This window comes from Pelecanus crispus, chromosome 1 (genome assembly GCF_030463565.1).
Source record: "Pelecanus crispus isolate bPelCri1 chromosome 1, bPelCri1.pri, whole genome shotgun sequence".
Classification (NCBI taxonomy): Eukaryota; Metazoa; Chordata; class Aves; order Pelecaniformes; family Pelecanidae; genus Pelecanus; species Pelecanus crispus.
Window position 1 is genome coordinate 131,598,926 of NC_134643.1, and position 22,637 is coordinate 131,621,562.

The window sequence follows — 22,637 nt, forward strand, 5'->3', positions numbered from 1 at the left end:
AAGTGCACTGTGAAATAAATCTCTGTGAAAACTCTCAAGTGCACAGTCTGTCAAAAAAGAGGATTTTCTATAAAACATGCTATCTTTCAAATTCTAAACCCCACTTATTTGGGGATGTGATTGCAGAGATAAAACTAAGATCAAAATCACTGGAATTTGGACTCCTGGAATTCAGTGGCTTTCAAAGACAAAGATTTTAAGAGCATTTTTTTTTTCCTGAGGCTTCTCAGCTTTAACTCATGCTTCACCTTGATCTCTCAGCCCATTTTGTTTCCTCTGGTTATACCATAACAGCTGACCTTTTCTCTTCAGTGTTTGAGAAAGGCTTTCTTAACTTATGTATCTTTGTTTTCCTCTGTCTTTGCTCATGCTTATGCAGTTGGGCCACTGCTCCAATCTTTTTTCACTCAGGGGAGTGGTTGGAGAGGAACACAACAAAGTGATTTACCAGAAGCCTTGTCTGTAGCTGTGCTGATAATGTTGATATTTTGGACATACAGTTTTTTCCTCAGTGGGGGGAAAAAAATGGCTGGTCACTGCTTCTTAAAAGGCTGATACTGGGTGCTAATAAACAACCATCCTGTTAATGTCATGATCAGGTCCTAAGTTAATTTCAATAATTCTTCTGAAATAGTAATACCACTCAGATGGTTCAAGAAGTACCTACAATTTCTTTGGGAAAGTGACCACAATGATATTTTTGTCCTTTAGGTGGCAGCATATGACTTCACTCTTCCAGTTAATACTTCTCGGGCTGACTTCCCATTGACACAGCCAAGCCCTCTATCTGCAACTTCTGTTGGATCTCTAAAGCACATCGTTACTCCTTGGCCAAAGGTGGTGACTGTGGCTCTTCCATTCTGTAGAGTTAAAGCAGTTGGTAGGTAAACCAGGGACTTAAGCAGATGGTGGATACTTACAGTTGTAGTGATGTTTTTGCTTGTATTCTAATTGCAGAGAATTACTACTTAACTGAAATTTGATTGATAACTGTATGATTTTTAAATTTCTTGGAAACTTGCAAAATATTCAAATTTTTGATTTGTATTTTTAAATATGTCTAAAGCTGAACTTTCTATATGCAGTTATGACGTGCTGAGAAAATACGGTTTTTTTCTATAACCATTTGCCTTATATAAAAATTGGTTTACCAAAACTCATTTTTGTTTCTACTCATTCAGTAGTATTTCTATATGTTACACTGCAGACCCCAGTATTTACAGCAGTTCATCTGAAAAGTGTAGAAAAGTAGTATGCCATTCATACTCTTTTTTTTCTAGTCTTACTCTGTCAAAAGTGGGAGCTCTAGCTATATTTAAAACTCCTTTAAAATGCCCCTGACTGGCCCTGATCTCATCTGAAACAACTTGTGGTAATCTAGTCCATTTGCTTCTGTTTGCTTTTATGTGTAGAACTGCACTCTTGTGGCCTGTCAGAGCTTGTTAATGGCCAAAGTTACAGGCCATTTGCCTGCACCAAGGAATTGATATTTTAGATGATTCTTCTCTGCTTTTCTTAGAAATAATGTGTGGTTCTCTTTAGTATTCTGTCTGATCCTTATATTCATACAGACCTACACATTGTGAATACTTGAATCCACTAGCTTTCCTGTCTCAGTTTTTAATACATAGTCACTGTTTATTTGAGATGAGACTTAAGTACTGAGTGTCTTCCTGGAATGATGTGTGTGTAATGTTTAAACATCTTGGGAGCACTGAAGGATACTTGGCCAATTAAATGCATAATGTGGGGTAAAAGCAACTTCAATTTATTAGGTTTTATCTAGGGTTTTGGTGTTTTTTTTTTTTTTTTAAATCTTTCAAGTCTTTTCTGATGATTAGTGTCACAAATGTAAATACATTCATCTGCAATAGGAAGATCATGTGGTGCTCTGGTTATAGCATCTTTATTTGAAGGACAGATGCTATAAGTCTGGTAGATACACAACTTAAGTAATTTTAATGTGACTAAGGGGTCCTAATAAGACAGAAAATTAAATTACAGTAATTATGTATATGGTATGGGAACAACAGAAAGAAAATATGGCTTTAAAACAAGGGGAGCAACATTTCTTCTAAATGTGCAGAAACAATGATTTTGTGAGGGGACTTTGAGGAAATATTTGTCAAAATAATGGTCTATAAACATCTTAATTTTTTTTTTTTTCCAACAGTGCTTAAATCACCATTGGAGTTCTCCTCTATGGAACTTAAATTTGCACAACATTCAAGTGGCATAAATTTCAATATTGCTGATGGAAGTCTGAATCCTCAGGTACATAATCACAAATGTTGTTACACTTATTCTTGGCTATAGCTTTTAATTACTCAAAAATGACTGGGAAAAGAATACAGGTTTGGAATTCAAAATTCAGTCGTGTTCCAAATATATGGTTTAAATATTTAAAAGTTTTTTCCATTCTCATTTTGTTCAGTTTTTTATTTTGTTTGTCTTTTGATCACTAGAAATTTTTCTAAAACTCAAAATTGGGCTTGTCCTGACTTTCTGATATATGAGAATGCATGGGCACCATGAGAAACTGACCATGAATTGTATAAGAAATAGCTTACTTCCAAAGATTTTCTGCCTCAGCCTATACTAGTAAACTAGACAGTGACAGTGCAGGAATGCGATCAATGTGCCGTGATGGTCCATATAGTTAAATTGCTGTTCCAGTATGTTGTATGGTACTATCTGTGCCAACTGGCACCCTCCCAAAAAAAGTCCTGGTCATGATTTAGGGTTTAATGGGAAACAGGCACTAAATAGGTTATTTGGCCACAGCCATTCTGTTTTGCAACACAGAGAATTTGACTGTATGAATGCAAAATATACCATAACATAACTTGTTGTTTCTAATTCCCAAAGGCTTTGTTTGGAAATTATAAAAAAATATTTTTGACAATGATGAAAACACTTGAAACTTTTTTCCAAGTATCTTCAGAAAACAATGATAATACAAAGTCAAGGCCTTTTCCTAGCTATTGTTGTGTTTGAAGTTGAAAGAGTAAATCTGAGATAAAGGAAAGGATTTTTTTTGTTTGTTTGTTTCTGCCTTCATCTTGTTGAATCGAAAGAATGGGCTTTGAAAACCTATTCTGAACTTCTTGCTCTTTCAACATATCCACCTGTAAGTCTAGATGTCATGAGCCATGTGTTTAGTGCTTGCTGTGCTTCATTTATATCAGGAAAACCTCCTAACTTCTGTTTGGTTAAGCACTCCCACCATGACACTTTGATCCATTTACCTCGCATAAATGAGGCTTTTCCATTCTGGAAATAAAGTACTGCTTTTTGTGAATGTGGTGAGTGACTGGAAAGCATCTAGTCTGTGCTGATAGGCATACTCCTCTTCTCACCTTACAGATATAATAAACTCGGTTCTTCATTGCTTTCTAGTGCTTTCTTGCTTCTCTGATCTGATTGCAAAAAGAATGCTTAGGATAGGGCAATGTGAAAAGTATCATGGTGTTCCTTTTTCTGCAAATATTTACAGAATCTTGATCTGAAGAATATCTCAAGGCAGCAGTTGACATGGAAATTGAATTGTGGTGATGCAGGCAAAAATACAGAAGACAGTATTTTTAAATTTAGTCTGCAGACTGGATTCCTTGATCCAGGACAAATCATCAGTATTGCTGTATTCTTCTGCCCTTGTAAGTAATTTTCTGAATTCTTCTACACATAGTTTGGGCAATATACCATTTTCATAGATTTGTTTAAATGACTTATATGATGAATCACAATTAGCACTTGTTTTGATTAACTTCCAATTAACATGACCAAATAATGAACTAAAATGCCAAAAGAAAGGTTTCTTGTGGTTCTGAGAAAATAAGACAGCTGCAGACCTAACATAAAGCATGGAATCACTTGATAGCATTATTTGAAAAGTCTGGTTTGCACATATAAACCACCAAAGGCTGGGATAGCTGAATCGTTTTCGATACTGCTCCTTCGTGTGCATTTAGGTTGACTGACTTAGATACTAATGCTTTCCAAGAGTACTTGGAACGTGTGTGAGCTTTTTTTCTAAATGGCCATAATTTAGATAAGAATGGAAATTTTCTGCCTCAATGAGATACAAAATCACTTAGCTATGGTATTTTCTGAGTAGTCTGCTCAGGCAACCAGACCCTAAGTAAAAAAACATAAAATAGATTTCTAACAAAACCTGGGAGTGTGCAGGAAGATGGTAATCAACCACATACACCAGAAGAGGAATGGCAGAACATGAATATTAGGATTCTACCTTATTCCAAGTCAAGTCTTTAGGGTAGAGAGTAATTTAACTCTGTATTTGAGCTGATAAAGCCCACCAGCGAATGCAGCTGATGCCTACAGAACTCAGAGTAATTTTGACAGTTTTAAGTGGCCTACTTTTGGGGCCCCAGCCTTCTCAAGGGGAAGAAAAGTTTTGTTGGTTGGATCTGATCCTGAGTCAGCAAGTGAACATCCCCATCCTAAAGAAAGATGTTGCTCCTATCCTTCATGATAGGCTTGAAATCTATAACCTCAATTAAGCACTGGGGACAATTTAATGTAATTATAAATAAAAAAAAAATACAGGTATAAAAGTCTTGCCATGATTTTATATGATAAATAGAGAAGACTGTATTAAATATTGCTCTGGAAACATGTTGTGAATATGCAAGCGCAGTATTTAATTGCATGTGTTGCTTGGAGTTGCTTGCTGTACTTAAAAACATTTTTCCATTATGTTTTATGCCTTGTTGGTAGCTTTTGTTGTCTTCAACTTATGGTTGAAGAAAAATCACATCAACTTGTGATTTTGTTTCACGAAGTGGAAAAGTAAATAATATATAATGATTGTTGCAGAATTATTTAGAAGGTCATTTGTTTTAAATTCTTCTAATTTTTGTTTTGAGTAGCAAATTCTGACTTTTCTGAAGTAGTATTTCTTTATGCATGTAATACTTGGAAAGTTTCTGACCCAATCGGTATCTATAGTTGCAGTTTTTTACACTTCTGAGATGTCCTAGAGGTATCCTTTTAGAAATATGTATTTAAATTACTCTATTAAATTATATATAATTAGAAATTAAACTGCTAGAAGAAAGTTAAATGCCACTTACCATTGGAAGGCTGAGCAAAAATATTTAGAGCATGTTTCTGGCTTTGATGCATCACTTTGTTTCCTTTTCCCCTACATTCCTCCAAAGTAAATTGCAAAAACCCATGGTTTTGGCTCTGAACCACACATTTGTGAAACAGCCATAAAAATCTGTTCAATGCAATGAAGATTTTTTTACTAGGTAGGTTTCTGTTTTGTACTTTGTGTAATACTTGGTTTTGGAACCAAATTATGTGATCTCATCTGTCCAGGTCCTCAGTCAGTTTTTAGCGATAACTTACATAGGTTATCAAAATAAAATAGAGATGCGAATTTTTGCTAAAGAATTTGTTTTGAGAGCAATATGAAATAAAAAATCCAAGGATACTAGGTGAATTGAATGAAAATATTGTCCCAGGGTATGAGAAAACGTTAGAATATAAAAATTGGAAGGGGTTAAACAGTGGGAGCAGGATGACAAGAAGATTGGACAAAATGCAGAGAGATATCGTAGGAGAAAAATCTGGGAGTTAGCTCTTTTCAGATGTTCAGTTTTACAAAGTTTTACAAATACGGACTTGGAATCTCAGTTTACTTATGAAGGATGTAAGGATCTACTCAAAGCATGTCTAGAGAGTGTGTAGGCAGAAGAAAGGCTTTGGGTAAACTTCTGAATGTTGAGAGACTGTTGAGGTGCAACTTGGAGGAAAAATAGGTTAACGAAGTCAAGAAACAGAAACATATTATGACCCCAGATCTTTGGAGTAAGAATGTAGAGGAAAGAGGAATGGAAATATAGAAGGCTGGAAAGTGAAAAACAAACACTCGTAACTTTCTGTTGTTCCTTGAGATGCAATTAAAAAATACATATGTAGTTTACTGTGACTCTCTTAAACATTTTTTTCCTCTTTTCATAAATTTCTACTTTGCTTTCAATAGGGTGTCATATTTTTTCTGCAGTATTTCAGATAATAAAGCCTACAAAATAAGTGTTGTAACTTTGAGAATATATTCTAATGGATATTTTTGCAGAGTGTGCCTATGGTTAGAATAATTGTGGGTCATACTAAAATAATCACTTGTGAAGAACACATAAACATTTTTGTCTGCTTTGAAGTTGAGAAACATATTCTTCTAATAGGAGATATAATAGCTGCATTTTGCATTGATTAGGTTAATGCATATATCTTGGAAAAGAAAATTGCTCAGGGCAATATTAGACTTGGAAGATAAAAAGAATAAATCTGTATTTCCAGACATCTGGTGATTTTTAGGGCCTGGATGAGCACAGGGTCTCATTTTCTCCTCCTTCTAAGTGCCACTCTGGCATTTAAGACAGAGGAAACTTAAAAAAAAAAATTCTAATAATATTTTGTGCAGCAGCTGGAGAGGGATCACGTGATAATGAATAGGTGAAAAGATCATCCATATGATGGTTGTTCTATTTAGGTGTTTGTCATGAGAAAGTATCAAAATTGCTTGTGTGTTGCAAAGACTGTGAAACAGAGAACACCACACAAATAAAAGCTAATATTTTGAATTACTGAATAAATTGCATGTGTAAATGCAGATGTGTATATACATAAATATGACTGATAAATAATTGTCATTTGAAGTTATTTGTATTTTTGCTGTGTTCCCATTTTTTTATTTACAGAAAATCATAAATAACTGTAAAAATCAATTGCCCTTAATTCGATGTTCTAAGTATTTTCCATGATTTATAGCCTATTTGTGCTATACCGTCACTGAATATAATTACTGTTTCTTGTAAGAGAACATTAAATACATCAAAACCCACACAGGAGACCTAGTTAATGAATGTGGTGTACTAATCACCTTCAGAGGTTTGTACTGTAAAGTTGTAGTATGGGGGGGTGAACAAACCTTAAAATGAACTTTGAGTGTGCATTTGAGTAATTTGTTTAAATATGCTTCAATATTTATAATAATGAGAGTGCAAAACGCTATTGTAAGTCACAGTGTTAAATTAAATGCAAGAGTTTATATAATGCACAGTAATATGACGCTGCCTGTTAAGAAAAGTGTACTAAATTTAAGAGATTGTCAAGAACTGAAGGTATGCTAATGTAATCTTCTTCTGCTGTACTGTAGTATAATGCATTAACAGTATACGAAAAATTTCACTGTATCTTACTGTGGTATGAAAAAACGTATCTGAAGCATAGTAAGTTACAATAAATCTGTGCTCTGGGATCCCATGTGGAAAAACATTTGGAAATGCACCAGTGAGTTAACAGGAGTTCAGTGCCCCTGGAAGATGTACTGATTATGTAATGGGCACAGATGACCATCATGATCTTCATGTTCTAGGGTTTTTTTTCTGCAACAGTAAGGTATTAAATAGCTATGCCCTTTAACAGTTTCTGTGGAGAAATTATTAGTTTACTTTTTTTATTTTTTTTTCCCCTTCATTTTTTTTGTAGGGCTTATCTTTAAGTTTTAACTACCTGTGACTTCTCTGCTTTGAAGTCTGTATTTCAGTGTATGCAAATTCTTCATTGGCACCCATTTGTGCTGAAGGTGTATATATGCAATAAGGCATGAATTACCAGAAAGTCCAAGGCAACTAAACTAAAAATGCTTATTTGGGAGACAAGTGTAGGAGCTGAATAACAATCTAATACAAACTTAAGAGGGTGAGAAGAGTAGATGGTATTTGCGCTGCTAGAGAGGAGAAAGGAATTCTTAAAGAGGTTGTTGTTTAAACTCACTTTTGCTGCTAGTTTAAATTGCAACTGAAACAGGTAGAGTGGAAGGTGTGGGGACTTGAAATATTTCTCCTTCAGAATTGTGTGAGCAATATTGGGAGGAGAACTTGCATATGTGTATAACTGACTTTCAGCAGAAATATAAGCTGTTTATGTTTCTATTAACAAGGGATCTGCATAAAGTATAGTCCGAGGATAGCATGCTAGGGAGTTAGACACTCTCAACTGGATGGGCTTTCTAGTGCAAATTAGACTGAAAATGAAGCAGCTAATGAATATATGCACATATGTACTTTGAGAAGTTGTGTTCCTTTATTCAGAGTTTTTTTAAAGGTAAGGCAATGAATGCTTATTTCCCCTAATAAATATATCTAGAAAAGATAGAGGGGAAATTTCCCATATAATAATACGGATTTTGTTAGCCCTTGGCAAATTTAGATTGGCAGATTTGTAAATACCATCAAAACTCCTCCCTAAGGAAAACTTTCACATCTGCTGGACTGCTCGTTGTTTGCCCTATAGAAATTAATGGTGGTATATCAGAATGGTAACAGCATTTTGATATACAAGCTTTGACAGTAGTCATGAAAAGGTGTGATTAATAGAATAAATTCATGACTTCAGCTGTTAGTTCAGGACATAATTCTCATTCATTTCAAAGTAATTTATTTAACATGAAATATCCTGAAAACATTGGTCCTAGGCATTACAAATTAATGAACAACACGTAACCAAATCATTCACTTTTTTTGTGTTTGTGCATGTTTAAAATGAGGATGATATCACAGCATCCTCGTGTTTCTGACATAAGCAATAAATTACTGGCTTACATATTATGCAGAATGTTGATGTTAGTAAATGTGTGGAGCCACACACAGAATGATCAGCGATGCAGAATAAGCATTCTCTCTTCTGCCTTCTGAGCAAGTCAGGGATTCTCTGGCAAATGGATGTGATCATGTAGTTAATGGATTTGTTAGAATTGTTATGTACAGTATGGATGAAAAGTTTGTACGAGGAAAGCGTAACGCTATTCTTTCCTAACTTTTGAAGGTTTAACTTTGGAACTATGGTTAATACGAATATTTTAAAACATGAGTTAGTGAAAATTGCATATTCTTTGGTACTGATATATGCTCCTCTTCCTTCATGGCATTCCATCCCTATGGCATTTATTGTTTAAGGCCTTTCACTTTCCTTTACCTTATGTCATACGTATGTATGAAGATAGGGTACCAGAAATATGGTTTAGTTAGAGCACAGCTGTAGGACACTAGAGTGTCTAGCTCATATATGGGAGTAACTTGTATAGAACATTTTTTCTTATAAGCATGTCAAAGATGTCCTGTTTGGCTCTTCATACATCTCCATGACCTTTTCTGATGCTCTCTCACCTTTCCCTCATAAAAGGACTAAGTGCCAGAAAAAGGTGTGTTCTTGCTGTATCAAAACCTAGAAGCACAAGATTCTTAGCCTTCACAGCAGTATTGTCTCCTAAAGTTGATTTCCATTTAACAGGGAATTACCCAGATGTTGCAAATACTGCAGCAAGTTCCCCTTTCATCTGGTTTTCACTTCGACAGTTTCATGGTTTGTGGTCTGAAACAGAGAGATCTGCAGGCCATGTTCTGGTGAGCTAATAGGCTTCCATGAAGTTCCTCTGTTACCATCTCCATGAAGAAATTTGCTCTTATGAGGAGGGAATAAGACAAAATATTTTGAAACCACTAGGTTTTCTTCTTTGTGTATGTAAACAGTGGCAACTCTTTCTCAGGCTGTGAAAATAATTATCTGAACTAATCTCAAAAGAGCTTGTGACATGTATTTTGTTTGCAAACCTTTCCATATGTGCTCATACAGACATATAAAATAAAAAATTATTTGTTTTGCTATCTCTTTCCTTCTTAAATATTAGGTGAGTATGTTTCCATACTTACTAATCTGATGACAGAGGGGAATCAAAGGGAAAGGTGTTGTTCTCGAAAATGAAAAGATTAAAGTAATGAAAAGATTAAAGTTTTTGGGTTGTCTTACAACACGTCATGTAGATTTCTTTCTAAATACAAGATGCGTTTGTTAGCTGGCCCTCAAAACTGTTTGTTTTGCTAGCTCTTCCGCAGGTAGGAATGACTGAAAATTTGGTAAATGGCACTGCACAGTTTGGAACACCATTTTGGTAGTATAATGGTTGTGGAAGGAAGCACCTTTCTCCCTGTATCAGTGAAAAAAATGTGCTTTTCCATCCTAGGGAAAGCTGCCTTGCAGCAGTTAGCAAAATGGCATGAGAAGGGGCAGAACACAAGGAAATGGGAGATGCTCTCAGTGGAGAGTAGAACCAGTCCTGCTGGCTTGTGTGAGGCTGACTTGGCAATGGTACAGGTTTTAGAGTCTTCTGATAAAATGTAGTGATTGCCATCTTAAAAGACACCAACTTTTTCATGTCTTGGCAGTCAGATGCTTCTGATATATTTATTCATTTATAAAATGAGCATTGTCTGTGTTAATTAGTGTAATTATGATATGACTGCAATTCTTAAAATTCAGAGAAGCGTTACATTGATGTTGTACATAAAGGAATATCAATACAGTAAAAGAAGAACTCAAACTTTGAAAAATTTCCAACAAATTTAAAAAATATGGATTTCTAGTTTGCTACAGGCAAGTGTTCTCAGCCTTCTTAATAAATAATCCCTCTGATACAACATTTACTGTATGTCAAGCTACATTTTGAGGAAGAAAGCAATACTGATGACTTTTTTTAAAAAAAAAACACAACCCCAACCCCCCCCCAAAACCAACCCAAAACTTCTTACTATAACTTTTAGTTGCATGTATCTATGGTAATATAATTTTGTGGTGCTTTTTTTTTTTGTTTGTTTGTTTGTTTTAAATGTTTTTAACAGCTTGTCCTGGGACATACGCATCTGAAATGTCAGTGTGTCTAAATGATAATCCATCACATTACAAAATAACATTGTCTGGCACTGTGAAGTCACCAAAAATAAATTTTGATCCCCCCTTTTTAATGCTGATGCCAGTTCCTCTGGATGTGAAAACTGAAACAGCCTTCAGTATCATTCCACAAGATTATTTAAGGTAAAAATCTCAAAATAAATTTATTACAAAAATCCCGAATAATTTTTGGTTTTGTTCTCTTCTGAAAAATTCTGAAAAAAGAAAATTAATTTCTGTTTGTGAAGGTTAGTATTAATTTTCTGCTCAGCAGAGGAAAGAGTTTGCCTAAGAAAAAATTAATGTATTTGATATTGCTGTATGTTCAACAAGCCCATGTTCTGTCCTCAAAACATTCCTGCCTCATGGAGTGACCATCTTCTGATATATTCACTGTCAGATGCTTTTAAAATTACTTTGAATAGCATAAAAAATAAGAAGAGAGTCCTACCAGGATTTTTTGTTAACTTTAGCCAGATACTAAGATCACAGTCTTATTTCTTTTTTCACATTGTGATCAGATAAAATCTTTCTGTTGTTTTATTTTTCTCTACTCCACAGGTTATAAAGCACTGTTTGGGGTTTTTTTCCTTCCTAAGCAAGATATTAGTACCACAGAGGACAGCACAAATGTTTTAATCCTGTCACTTAGTATAATAAATAATCCATACATTTTTCATTTTTCTGTGGATCACCCACTTTATCCTCTTATTTGAATTTATGAGAGACTTTTTGCAATCTTTATATTATGTAGCATAACCCAGCAACACACCTATTCCAATTTGATAGAAATCTTAATATTTTAACCTTTCCAAGCACTCTTGCGTACATGTTTCAAAATACGCTTTTCTGGTCTCTAACATACAACTTTTCTGTTTGTAATTAGTAGGGAGCAGTAATATTAGTTTGTTATGCATAGGTAGGTATCATTTCAATACCAGAAGAATTGGAGCAAAACTCTTTATGTTGCGATAAATTAATGAAATTAACTTTACCTTCAGATTATTATTGTCTTATCTTGTTTGACTTGTAGTAATTTATCAAGTAATTTGTCTATTGTCAGTAACTCAGTGGCTGGAACTGAAAGGAATCCATATGGGCCTGGACTGACTCCCATTCTTATTTCATAACTGCAACCTAAAATTATACAAGTGGGGAAAGCATCTTAAGTATCTTCATGAATTTTCCCTTAGTATTTCTATTTTAAAACTTGCTTTACCTTGTTGTGCAATAATGCAATTTAATCAATATTAATGAAAGATTTAAGTCTAGGAAACCTAAAGTAAGGAAGTAATATTTCTGCCCTTTGTAGCACAGTTAGTAGAAATTGCTCTTCATTTGGATATTGAGCTATGGTCAGTTTAAGATGTTCAGATACATATGTAGAAAACAAACTAGCAGCTAAATGCTAAAGGAATTTTAATTCTTTAGTTACTTCCACTTGATTTATACTTCAAAACTGGAGTTATTCTGTATTTAACTGTGAAAAGCAGTTTTGTAAATGTGTGAATCTGTGAATCAACTTTATTACTGTCATCCTGTGAGAACAAACACCATTGCTATTTATTTTTAACACAGGCAATCACAAATTCAAGTTGAACTTCCAGAGCTTGAACTTGAAGATGGTGACAGGATTTACCCGTTTTCTGTACAGTTCCCAGAAGGACAAGATATTGTTCTTTCATCGGATGGCACAAATAAGGAACTAATTTGTCATATCAGCTTCAGGTCATCTAGGCCAGTGTCATTTTTAGGGAATATGTTCTTCATCGATGAAGCAGAAAACAGGTAATGTGTGCAATTCAGATTAATTTGGGGGCAGGGTCCAAACTGACAAAGTTGGCTATAAGACACAGAACTCATAATTGTTGGGTAAAGGCATACAAGAATCATTCTGAAAAAAATGAAAATGAAACATAGAAATATATTTCTTTTTTTAACTGAATTACAATTCAAAAACACAAAATTCAGCTTTGGTCTCTAAGGTAAGATTCATCTAAATGGTCGTCTTAAGATCTTGTATCTCATTCATATCTACTGGTAATTCTTATGTCTACTTCAGTCTTCTCAGATTGCTCTGGAGAGACATGGTCTTGATTCAGCAAATCCCAATGTTTTCTATTACAAAATATTTTGCTTTTTGAAAAATACCCTATTAACATTTTACAGTCTATTCCATGCTGGATTTCAAGGTGGTCTGATTTTGGGTTGAGCCAGACTCTGTGAAATTTTGTTCCATTGAGCCTTTCTCCTACATCTCATTTTTTTAAAGCAATGAAATGTTTGTGACTGGTTTAGAGTCTCTTTTCTGGCTTTGTCCTAATGGCATCTGGAAGAGCTGGTGGTTCTTATCACCTATTTGCAAATCTTCACAAAGTTGCAGTGGAGTGATCTTGCAAAGGATTACTCCATTTTCAGTACTCTCAAAAGCTCCAGGTGTTCCTCTCGTATCCAAGAATTCAAGAAGAAATGTATTCAGACTAACAGGAGGGAGACTTCTCAAGGGGGAATTACACTGGAAGTCAGAATTTAATTTTTCTAGGAACCTGCAAAGAACATGTCTCTCTTATTTTAAAAGGATATCTCTCCCTCCCTCTCTCAGTGTATGTCATTCTTCAGTCTTTTGCTCTCCATATTGTCCTTTTTCCCCTGCACTCTACTACTATCTTTTTTGTGTGTGTGTCCCTTTCTTTGATGTTTTAAACTATTTTTTTAAATGTCACTTTTAATTCATCTTCTATTGTTGTATCTTAATCCTTAGTTTTTCCTTCTCTGGTTCTATGTTCTCTGTTTTTAAGCTTTTTAGAGCAGAAAAGTCTATCATGAGTTTGTATACTCTGAGCTGAGACATTTCCTGATCTCTAGTTCTTCCTGCAATATCTGTAATATTGTTACTCAGTTAGCTTATTAGGACTGGAGTCTACTGTCCATACCAAAGATCAATATGGAATCATTCAGGTGGCAGAGTGTCGGTTGGGTTGGTTTTCTTTTGTTTTAGTTTGGTTTTTTTTGTTGTTGTTTTTTGTTTGTTTACTTGTGTTTTTTGTGTTGGTTTTGGATTTTTTGTGGGGTTTTTTGGCTACCGAGAAGGAAAACTGCAAATGTGTGTTCTGAGGCAGGAATTGGGAACTATTAGGTGATGAATATATTCATGCATCTGTCAATTTTTTTAAAAATTTGCAAGGGGTAGGGCAATATCTTTGAGCAACTCTATGGGGAAACAGTTGATTCATGAATAAGGAGGAGGCTGACTCCTGATCTCAGTGAAGGCGTTCTTTGGGGCATGAGATAAAAAGGAATCGTTTTAACAGCCAGGTGACACAAAACTGCATGGATGGATTTGCTCATCTATATCAGTGCAATTTATTGTTTACAGGTTCTAAAATATGTAGATGTACACGCACATATGTATGTGTGTATGTGTGGTTTTGTGGTTTTGTTTTTTTTTTCTTTTGTATGTGTAAAGCTAGGAATTCATAAAAGTATGCTAGGGATATGTTTCAGCTTCAGACCATACTTCCTGTATGAAAAGTATATGGGATACTGTCTTTTCTCATGTACTTCTGATATACAAGACACAGGACTGGATAGCGAAATATGGAAAACTGTTGGTGTCTTCTCCCTCCCTCTGTGCTGCACTCTTTGCTGTTTTCTGCTGCTGTCTTAGAGGGACTTTCTGGACAGCAGCATCAGCAGAAGCAGGAAATACCAGAGTGAAAGGAAGAAGGACAGATGTGCTTTACATTGTTATTTATCTATTTATCTATTTCCTCAAATGTGATCCTGTGCACTACGTCAGAAAGTATTTGCAGTTTTCAAAAGTACTGAAATTATTTGGGAATATAATCTCTACATCTGAAAAATACTTAGGAATTTACGTGGTCTGTTTCCTGTTAGACCTAAATTACCTTAGGACAGAACACCTAGAGTTTGGCAGCAATTTATAGGCAGCGTTCATACCAAAATTAATGTCTTCAAAACACTGTTAGTGACGAAGACGTGCAAACATGAAATTCATACATCTTGTTTTGATTTTAAAGTAGTAAGCTGTTTTTTAAGTAACTTTAATGGTGAAAAGCAATGCAGAAGGTCTCCTTTGCCCCTAGTAAATGGAGATCAAATCTGTTATTAACTGTTCTGTGCAAAAATAACTGGTTTTAGCATTTGTCCCTTTTGTTCATCTCTTCCCTTGATGGGATGATTTGGTGCGTGCATGAGGAGGAAAGATAGGTACTGTTGTAATTAAAAGTAATTCCCGGAGTGAATTTTTTCAGTAAAACAACTATTTTGAGGGTTAAATATCTCTGCCCTACAGCTTAGAATGTGTGGGGTTTTGTTTTTTTTTTCCCCCTAAGCATAAAACTACATTTTATATTTTTTTGATGCAAGGGTTATGAACCTGTCAGTTATTGCTGCTCACACTGGGTTAGTATTTTATATTTTTCTCTATAGATTGTCAACCAAAAATCTATTTCTTATTCATTTTATTTAATTCTAAGATTTAATCATTGTGTGGAATGTGATTCATAAATGTGTGCTAAAGCTTGCAGTAATTATGAGAAAAGGATAATTTAAACTTATGATGAGGTCTGAAATATAGCTGCTGAGCAGGCACAATATTTAAATAACTGTTTTTATATGGTGCACTAGCAACTTCTCCAACCTTGTTATAGAGAAATAATCCTTTCTGCTATGTAACAAACTTTTTTCTATATTTACCATTAAAATGAAATAAAGGATACCATCCTCAATTTAAAGGCAAACTCAATGTGCTTTTGAAAAAAAGATACCAAATAAAAGTCATCACCTTAAAAGGCATCCCTGCTTGCAAAGGTGAAAAAATTCATGTCAGGAATGTCAAATCATCTCAGAATTGCTGCTGTATTTTAAAACATACTACATAGGTATTTGTTAAAGGACAACACTAATAACATTGGTTTGCCAATGCACATGTGATTTCCTGTCAGGGAATTGCATGTATGTGTGGGCTGTAGGAGCAGATGATGTAAAACCTGAACACAACTGGATGAAATACCACACCATCAAAAACAACGGGATTCTGTGTGTGCTATTAGTCAGTGTAGTAATATTGTTCATATTGGCTTTTGGAAGAAATTATTTTTGTCATAACCAGGAAGAATTCTTTCCTTCAATTGGAAAAGTCTAAGACAGTGCCTGATTGTCTAATCCTGAGCATATCGTTGTTATTCTAATAAAGTCTACATTAATTTATCCAGACTTGGGTTTCATTACTACTGTTAGTATTACTATGTGCTTTGATATTCCACTCTATAGTAATCTGTAGCTGTAGTTTCTTGTTCTCTGCATATCTACCCTCATCCTTCCCAGCTGCCCTTCATGGGAGACCTGTGCAACGCGTTCAAACTTCAAACCTGATTCAACTAATTATCTAAGCATTTGAGCAGTTTGTTTCAAACTGTGTAACTAATGAATATAAACTGCTTTGTTAATTTGAGTCTTTTAGGAAGACAAGATTTCAGGGCCTCCTAGATCTTTAATAATAAAACAATGAAACCTATAACCTTTTATAACACCTGTAAAAGCTAACTGGTCTTGAATAGGTTCCTGGTTTGTTTAATAGGCCGTGAAATCTCACAGTATCTGTTGCCGAAGACATATTAATTTGTCAGGTATTCTCTCTTTATAGTTCCATATTCAAAGTAATAATATGTATTTTTAAATTATTTGAGCTAAAATTTTGAAGTCCAACTTATATTCTGTGTTCTGGGATGGAATTAAAATAAGTGAGTTAAAAAGGTATTTTCATATGCTGGTAAAATATCATGTCCTGTATTTAACTACTTAGAAGAGGAGCCTTTAAGTCTAGGCATATTTCAAAGCATGAGTATTGATGAGACAAATACTCTTTTTTGGTCATTTTTTTACTTAGGCTCTGGGGTGTTTTGCTTTTCTAAATTCAGGTCTAAAACTTCAGTAGGATTGATTTGTGTAGTCCATATTAAGTCCATCTAAATAATAATTTTTTTTTTTTTCTTTAAATCAGAGTGAACATTGGGTAGAGGATAGATAATTGTTGAATTTGGCTACTTAACAGAAAATGTTTGAAAGATGATACGCAATCTTCTTTTACAGCAAAACCATGCTATATGTAGTTGTAAAAGAAAAATGAAGAGATACATGGTTGTCATTTATGCAAGTAATTTACTGTGTGTGCAGATTCCATTAAATGAATCATAGGAAAGTGCATTAATATTTATTTAATGACTGCTTTAAATGAGAATTTGCAGTTAATTTCTAATGTTATTTTTAATCTCTTTTCTCCCTTTTTGCTCCTTTGACTCCAAAGCAGAATAAATGGCATTTCCTTGCTTAGGGCTGGTAGGAATACAGAAGTAAAAGATACCATAAAATCCAAGAATGTATTGAGCAAGTATTTAATAAATGGGAAATCTATTTAGCTATGACTCTTATTTCCTTCAACATGAAAAACTAAACCAAAAAAAGCCTCTGCGAACATGGCATGTTTATATATATTTGTCCTCTAATTGTTATTGTATCTTTTAATTTGCTGATTAGGTATATAATTTAGCAGGAAAGAAAGTTTTCTGCCATCCTGATTGAAATGACATTTAACTTATTCTTTCCAGAAAATAAGTAGTAAAGAACAGGTACATGTTGTGTCATACAATCAAAGGAAATGGTGCTTTGGGCAGCAAAACATCCAACACCCCCCACATGTGGTGGGTAGATAAACTGCTGTGATCATTGATGACACAAATGTGCTGAGGTCCTTGTCTCCCGTATTGTACAGTTCTCCACTTTCTTTCCCCCTTCCGCTGGGAAGCTGGGGAAAGTCATGCAATTCCTGATGTTCACATTGTTCATGGCTGGAACTTCAGGAAGAGAGGATATCAGGGATCTTAGCCTCTAATAACAACATGATGCAACTGAGACACAATCACTAAAAGGTACCCAGTTATGAATCAATTCCAGTTGTTTTGGTGGTCCATGAGCTCTCGGTGTCTCATGGAGGGAAACAGTACGTTCCCTTTTGTTGTTGGGGAAACGTGCCTAAACCACGCAGCTCTTTAATAGGCACTCCTGACAAATGTCAAATGGCATGTATTCTGCTGGCATGCCTTAGAGAATAAGAGCTGTCAATTTCTTTCAATATCTAAATTTGGAGAGAGCAGGGAGCTAGAAAACATTGGAGTTCTTGATATTTGCGTGCTGCTTTGCGGCATTCATCTGACCTAATAATATATTGGCATTTTACTTCAGATAGTTGGGGAGTGCTTTTGAAAACCAGGATGGTCCAAACCCATTAATCGCTCCTGTTCTTTTCTGTGCTTGTGGCTTCCTACCACTTTGGTGGTCCCCGCCAGCTGAAGCATCTGTTATTCAGGAATTAAGAACAGACATCATTGCTGCTATTAGAAAAAACATGGCTACTTTCTTAGCAATAAGTCTTGTATATCGTGTGAAACCATGTGTCTGTCACTATTCATTATAGTATTATTTTGATTACTGTGGAAGCCTGAGCTCCTGCTACAAAGGATAAGGGCTCCTCAGTGTTGGGGAACTGCTTGTCTGTGAACAGAAATGGCAGAGCCTGCATGGGTCATCTTTTCCTCTCCCTCCCAGTTCTGTCATCTCTGGATCTATTCAAGGATTTTTTGGGGGAGGGAGGTGGGCAGGTCTTTATTTATTTTTTCAATTACAACTTCTTGTTGCCTGCGCCTAGGTTATTCCTTGTTCTTAAAGATCGTAAAATGCCTCACTCTCATGTCAAGTTTCCTTTTGGCACTAATGAATTCTGCAAGCAGTTTGTTTTGTTTCCTAAGCTAGCAGTGTGAACTTCCCTTAAGTATTTTTTTTTAATTTACCCAAGCAATGTTGCTACAGAGATTTGTCAATTAGATCCTAATGGCTTTGGATTCTTTCTCTTTAGAAATTGTTAGTGATATTCTGCATCTGTTAATGAACACCGTTGAAGAAGGGTTATTTAACTATGCCTGTATTTCTAGAGCATTTGGGGTACACTTATACAAAACAAATCACTTGTTTCTACTTAGAAAATGTCTGAAATGCTACAGAGCAAAGTAAAAAGGATAAGTATATTTTGATTCAGGTTCTTTTGTCTTTCCACAAACATTAAAACAAACAAGCAAAAAGAAAATCAGAGTTAATTTAAGAGAAGTGAACAAACCGCTTTTATATAGAGTGTTGGATGGTATTTTTTTGTCATCACAGTTGGAGCTTTAGTTTTTGGTGATCAGCAAATTTCAAATGTTGGTAAACACAATATATTTAATGGCCATTCTCCTGTTCTGTGTTCTTTGGAAATATGCATTAGAGAATAAACACTGAAATAGCAGTGGCAATGATGGTTCATGTAGATAACAAATTTTTTACTTGCTTTATTAAGCATTAAAAAACTGGATGCACTGAATAATTTAACACATTTAGCAACTTCACATTTGCTAGCAATACAGGTACCTTTCATTCTAATAGAATAACAGACTTTTATATTATTTAGTTAAGCTCTGCTGCAAATACGGAACAAACACATTGCACAAGACTTATAGCTTTGTAACTTCAGTTAATGAATGGTGTTATAAATAAAGGTCCGTGGTACAAGATGATTTTAAGCACATGCAGAATGTACATGTCTTTGTAATCTATTTGCCGTACTTTTATGGAAATATGCATGCTTTTCTGTCTGGTGTCCCATATCTCAGTGCTTGAAATGTATATGATAAATATTTAGCTCCCAGCAACTTTGGTTTTTCTGCTTCCTTACAAATGGAGTGTCATCTTTTGAAACTCAGATGAGTTTTTTAGCTACAGTATCATTCTTCTTGAAGTTTCCTTTCAAATGCCAGTTTTGGGAAAATACCGTATTAAAATACTTAATGGTGGTGAGTAGACAGGTGGCAAATAAGTGAGTTGATTTTATTATCACAGAATGGCTGAGGTTGGAAAGTCTCTGGAGATCATCTAGTCCCCTCTTCAAATCCACTCCTCAACTGAGAATCAACACTGTTGTCCAGTTGTTTTTTTTAATATCTCCAAAGATGGAGGTTCCACAACCCTCTCTGGGCAGACTCTTCCAGTGTTCAGCCACTCTCATGGTAACTTTTTTTTCTTATGACTAGATAGAATTTCCTGAATTTCAACTTGTACCCATTGCCTTTTGTGCTCTTACGAGCATCACTGAGAAGTTTGCTCCATCTTCTTTAGTCCCTCCCATTTATACACGTAGATAAGTTCCTCCTAAGCATTCTCCAGGCTGAACACTCGCAACTTTCAGTCTCTCCCCATATGGCAGGTTCTCCAGTCCCTTCTTCATCCTTGTGGCTCTTTGCTGGCCAAAGTCTGCTCTTCTGAATTCCAGGGTTGTGATACAGCTTTCTGCCTTGTTTCCTCCTTTTGGAATCCTGAACGCCACCATTTCATGGCCACTATAGCCATGGTCACAGGAGCTAAATCCTTGCTGTCAATATCAGCTGCAGAATCAGTTGTTGACTTGCAGGATCCATCTACTCATCCTCAATGTCTTTTCCCTCACCAGCATGATTGAAGAGAAGACCACCTGTGCTCCATTCCCTTCTTCATTGCCCCCAAAGCTGTGCAGTCATGCCTGATATGTTCCAGGTCTCCCCATCAAATTCACTGGTGCCCATGTTGGACGAGTAGCAGGGGCCAAAGGTTGGACAAGCTGCATTGGTCTCTCAACAGCATCCTGGATCAAAGCCCCGGGCAAGCAGCAAATCTCCCTAGATGAAGGGTCAGGTTGGCAAATGAGGTCCTCTGTCCCCTGCAGCAGGGTTTTACTTACTACTATCACTTGCAGTTTCCTGGTGTTGCTTCACAGCTCATGCTCAGCCAGCACAGGTTCTTCATTGTGCAATCTTTTTTCGTCTTATGAACACTCTGAAGCTTCTGAATGTCTTAGTTAAGAATATATTTGCATTGCATTACATATTGGCTGGGTGTATTTAATACATATACATGTATAATACTACAGCAGCTAAGGAGGCATGCCCTTGTGGGATTGTTAGCAGCACGGAACAGGGAGGAGCTTCTCTTGCAGCAGCACTGTGAGGTCTGAGGCGTTTATTTGTTCACCGATGTTCTGTAGTGATGGCTGTTCTTTATGTTCTAGACTGTGCAGTAACTTTGAGTAGAGGCACTCATTGAATTTGTGTAACTAGTTAAGATGTACTGCAGTTGTTCTCAAGCGCACCTTTTCTGTGTTTCATTACTGTGCAAATCGGAGCGTGAATGAAGATTTGGCATATACCCAAATTTCATCAGCCTGGAGGGTGGACATGGCTGAGGTGCTCACCTCAAACTGAGAAATCAGAAAGTTGACTGAGTCAAATAATACAGACATCTGAGTTACTGTCTCATAACTTCAGAGCTATGCCTTTCATTAACCTTCATACAGCTTTATTCCATTTCTGCCCCCAGTTCTGTTTGAAGTTAACCTAACGTATGCCTGCAGAGTATTGAGAATTGTCGTTTATCACAGTAAAGTCATGAGTTGGAAGTTGGCAAACTTTTATGTGTTGTAGTTATTGATCCTATGAATCTTTAAATGGCCTGGTAAAGGCAGAAAAAAAATGCTCTGACACCTGGTTTGGGCATGTGCAAATGTACTCTTTGTACATATAGATAGATGTAGATACACCTCTCATAGCCATCTGTCCGGCTGATGTCCTGCTGCTGAGATTTTTGCTGAATAAAAGCAGAAAGCATGAAGTTAGCTAAAAGAAATACTGTGCTACAAGGTGAAACTGGCCAAGGCCCTTGCCCTGCTGCCAGCCAAGTTCCAACAGGATTGACATGTCCCAAGAACAAACCAAAACACTGCAGAGCTGGCTGGATTATTATTTTAAATAACTGTTAGCTATGAAATTGGAATGCAAATGTGAATATTTACAAATAAGAAAGATGGCTGTGGATTTTGTTGGAGCCTTTCTCTATTTAATAAAGTTCCCCTGAAAGTGGTATCTAAGAATGTTGTCTTTGGAGAGGTAAGTATGAAAGAAGAAAGAAAAGCTACTTTCTGGTACTTTTAAAACATTTCTGTTTTCCTTGATTATGTTATTCAATAATAAAGCAGTAGAAGCTAATTATGTCATATTATAAATTAATCTGAAAGGTTTTGTGATATCTTTTAATATTAATCTAAATTTACATTAAATAGGAATTTATCCTTCAATATGTAATTTAAAGAAAATATTTTCTATTTTCTTTTGGTCTGTGCAAGGTGTATTTTCAATATGCATAATTCTTGATATACTAAAGCAAGATGGATATCAGCATGCTGTTTGAATTATTAAGACACATTTTTCTTTGTATTTTTGACAGCTTAATCGAAATAGTTAATTAACATTAATGTCATTTAATAAGTTAATATGGAGCAAAAAAACCAGCTATGTAGTGACAAAGAACTAAGCTCAGTTGAATTACCTGTCGGTTGCAATAAGCTGAGAACATACATAGAGATGGCTAAGAGGGATCCATTGATGGCAATAACTTCCTTGTTGACTGCACCCCGAGAGATTGACGTGAAGTATGAAAAAAAGGTTAAAGGTAGACTGCTACACACTAATATGACTGCTACAGACAGTACAGATACTCTAGTGAACACTGGAGCATGTACATCAATTTCTATTATATTCTAGAAATTGTAGTCAATATCTCATTGTTTTTAAATTGAATCTGTTTATTTCTAAATATTTATTCTGGGATTTCTGTAAAGTCTTATAGAACAAACACTAAATCAAAATAGAAGTTGCTTTTCAAGAAAACTTCTCCTGTCAAAAATTTTAGGATATATTTAGCAAGTTAGCAGTGTCCTTTAGGACACTCATAAATGTCAGCTG

General features: G+C 35.4%; 1 protein-coding gene across 1 annotated transcript in view; it reads left to right on the top strand.

Moving 5' to 3' along the window:
- The window catches only part of CFAP47 (cilia and flagella associated protein 47), a 353,360-nt gene that overhangs the window by 42,026 nt on the left and 288,697 nt on the right, over window positions 1-22,637 (top strand). Inside the window, exons 22-26 of the mRNA XM_075714741.1 lie at window positions 712-880; window positions 2,174-2,278; window positions 3,495-3,656; window positions 10,710-10,902; window positions 12,337-12,546. Of these exons, the coding sequence (XP_075570856.1) occupies window positions 712-880; window positions 2,174-2,278; window positions 3,495-3,656; window positions 10,710-10,902; window positions 12,337-12,546 (839 nt within the window). The remainder of the gene's footprint in view (window positions 1-711; window positions 881-2,173; window positions 2,279-3,494; window positions 3,657-10,709; window positions 10,903-12,336; window positions 12,547-22,637) is intronic.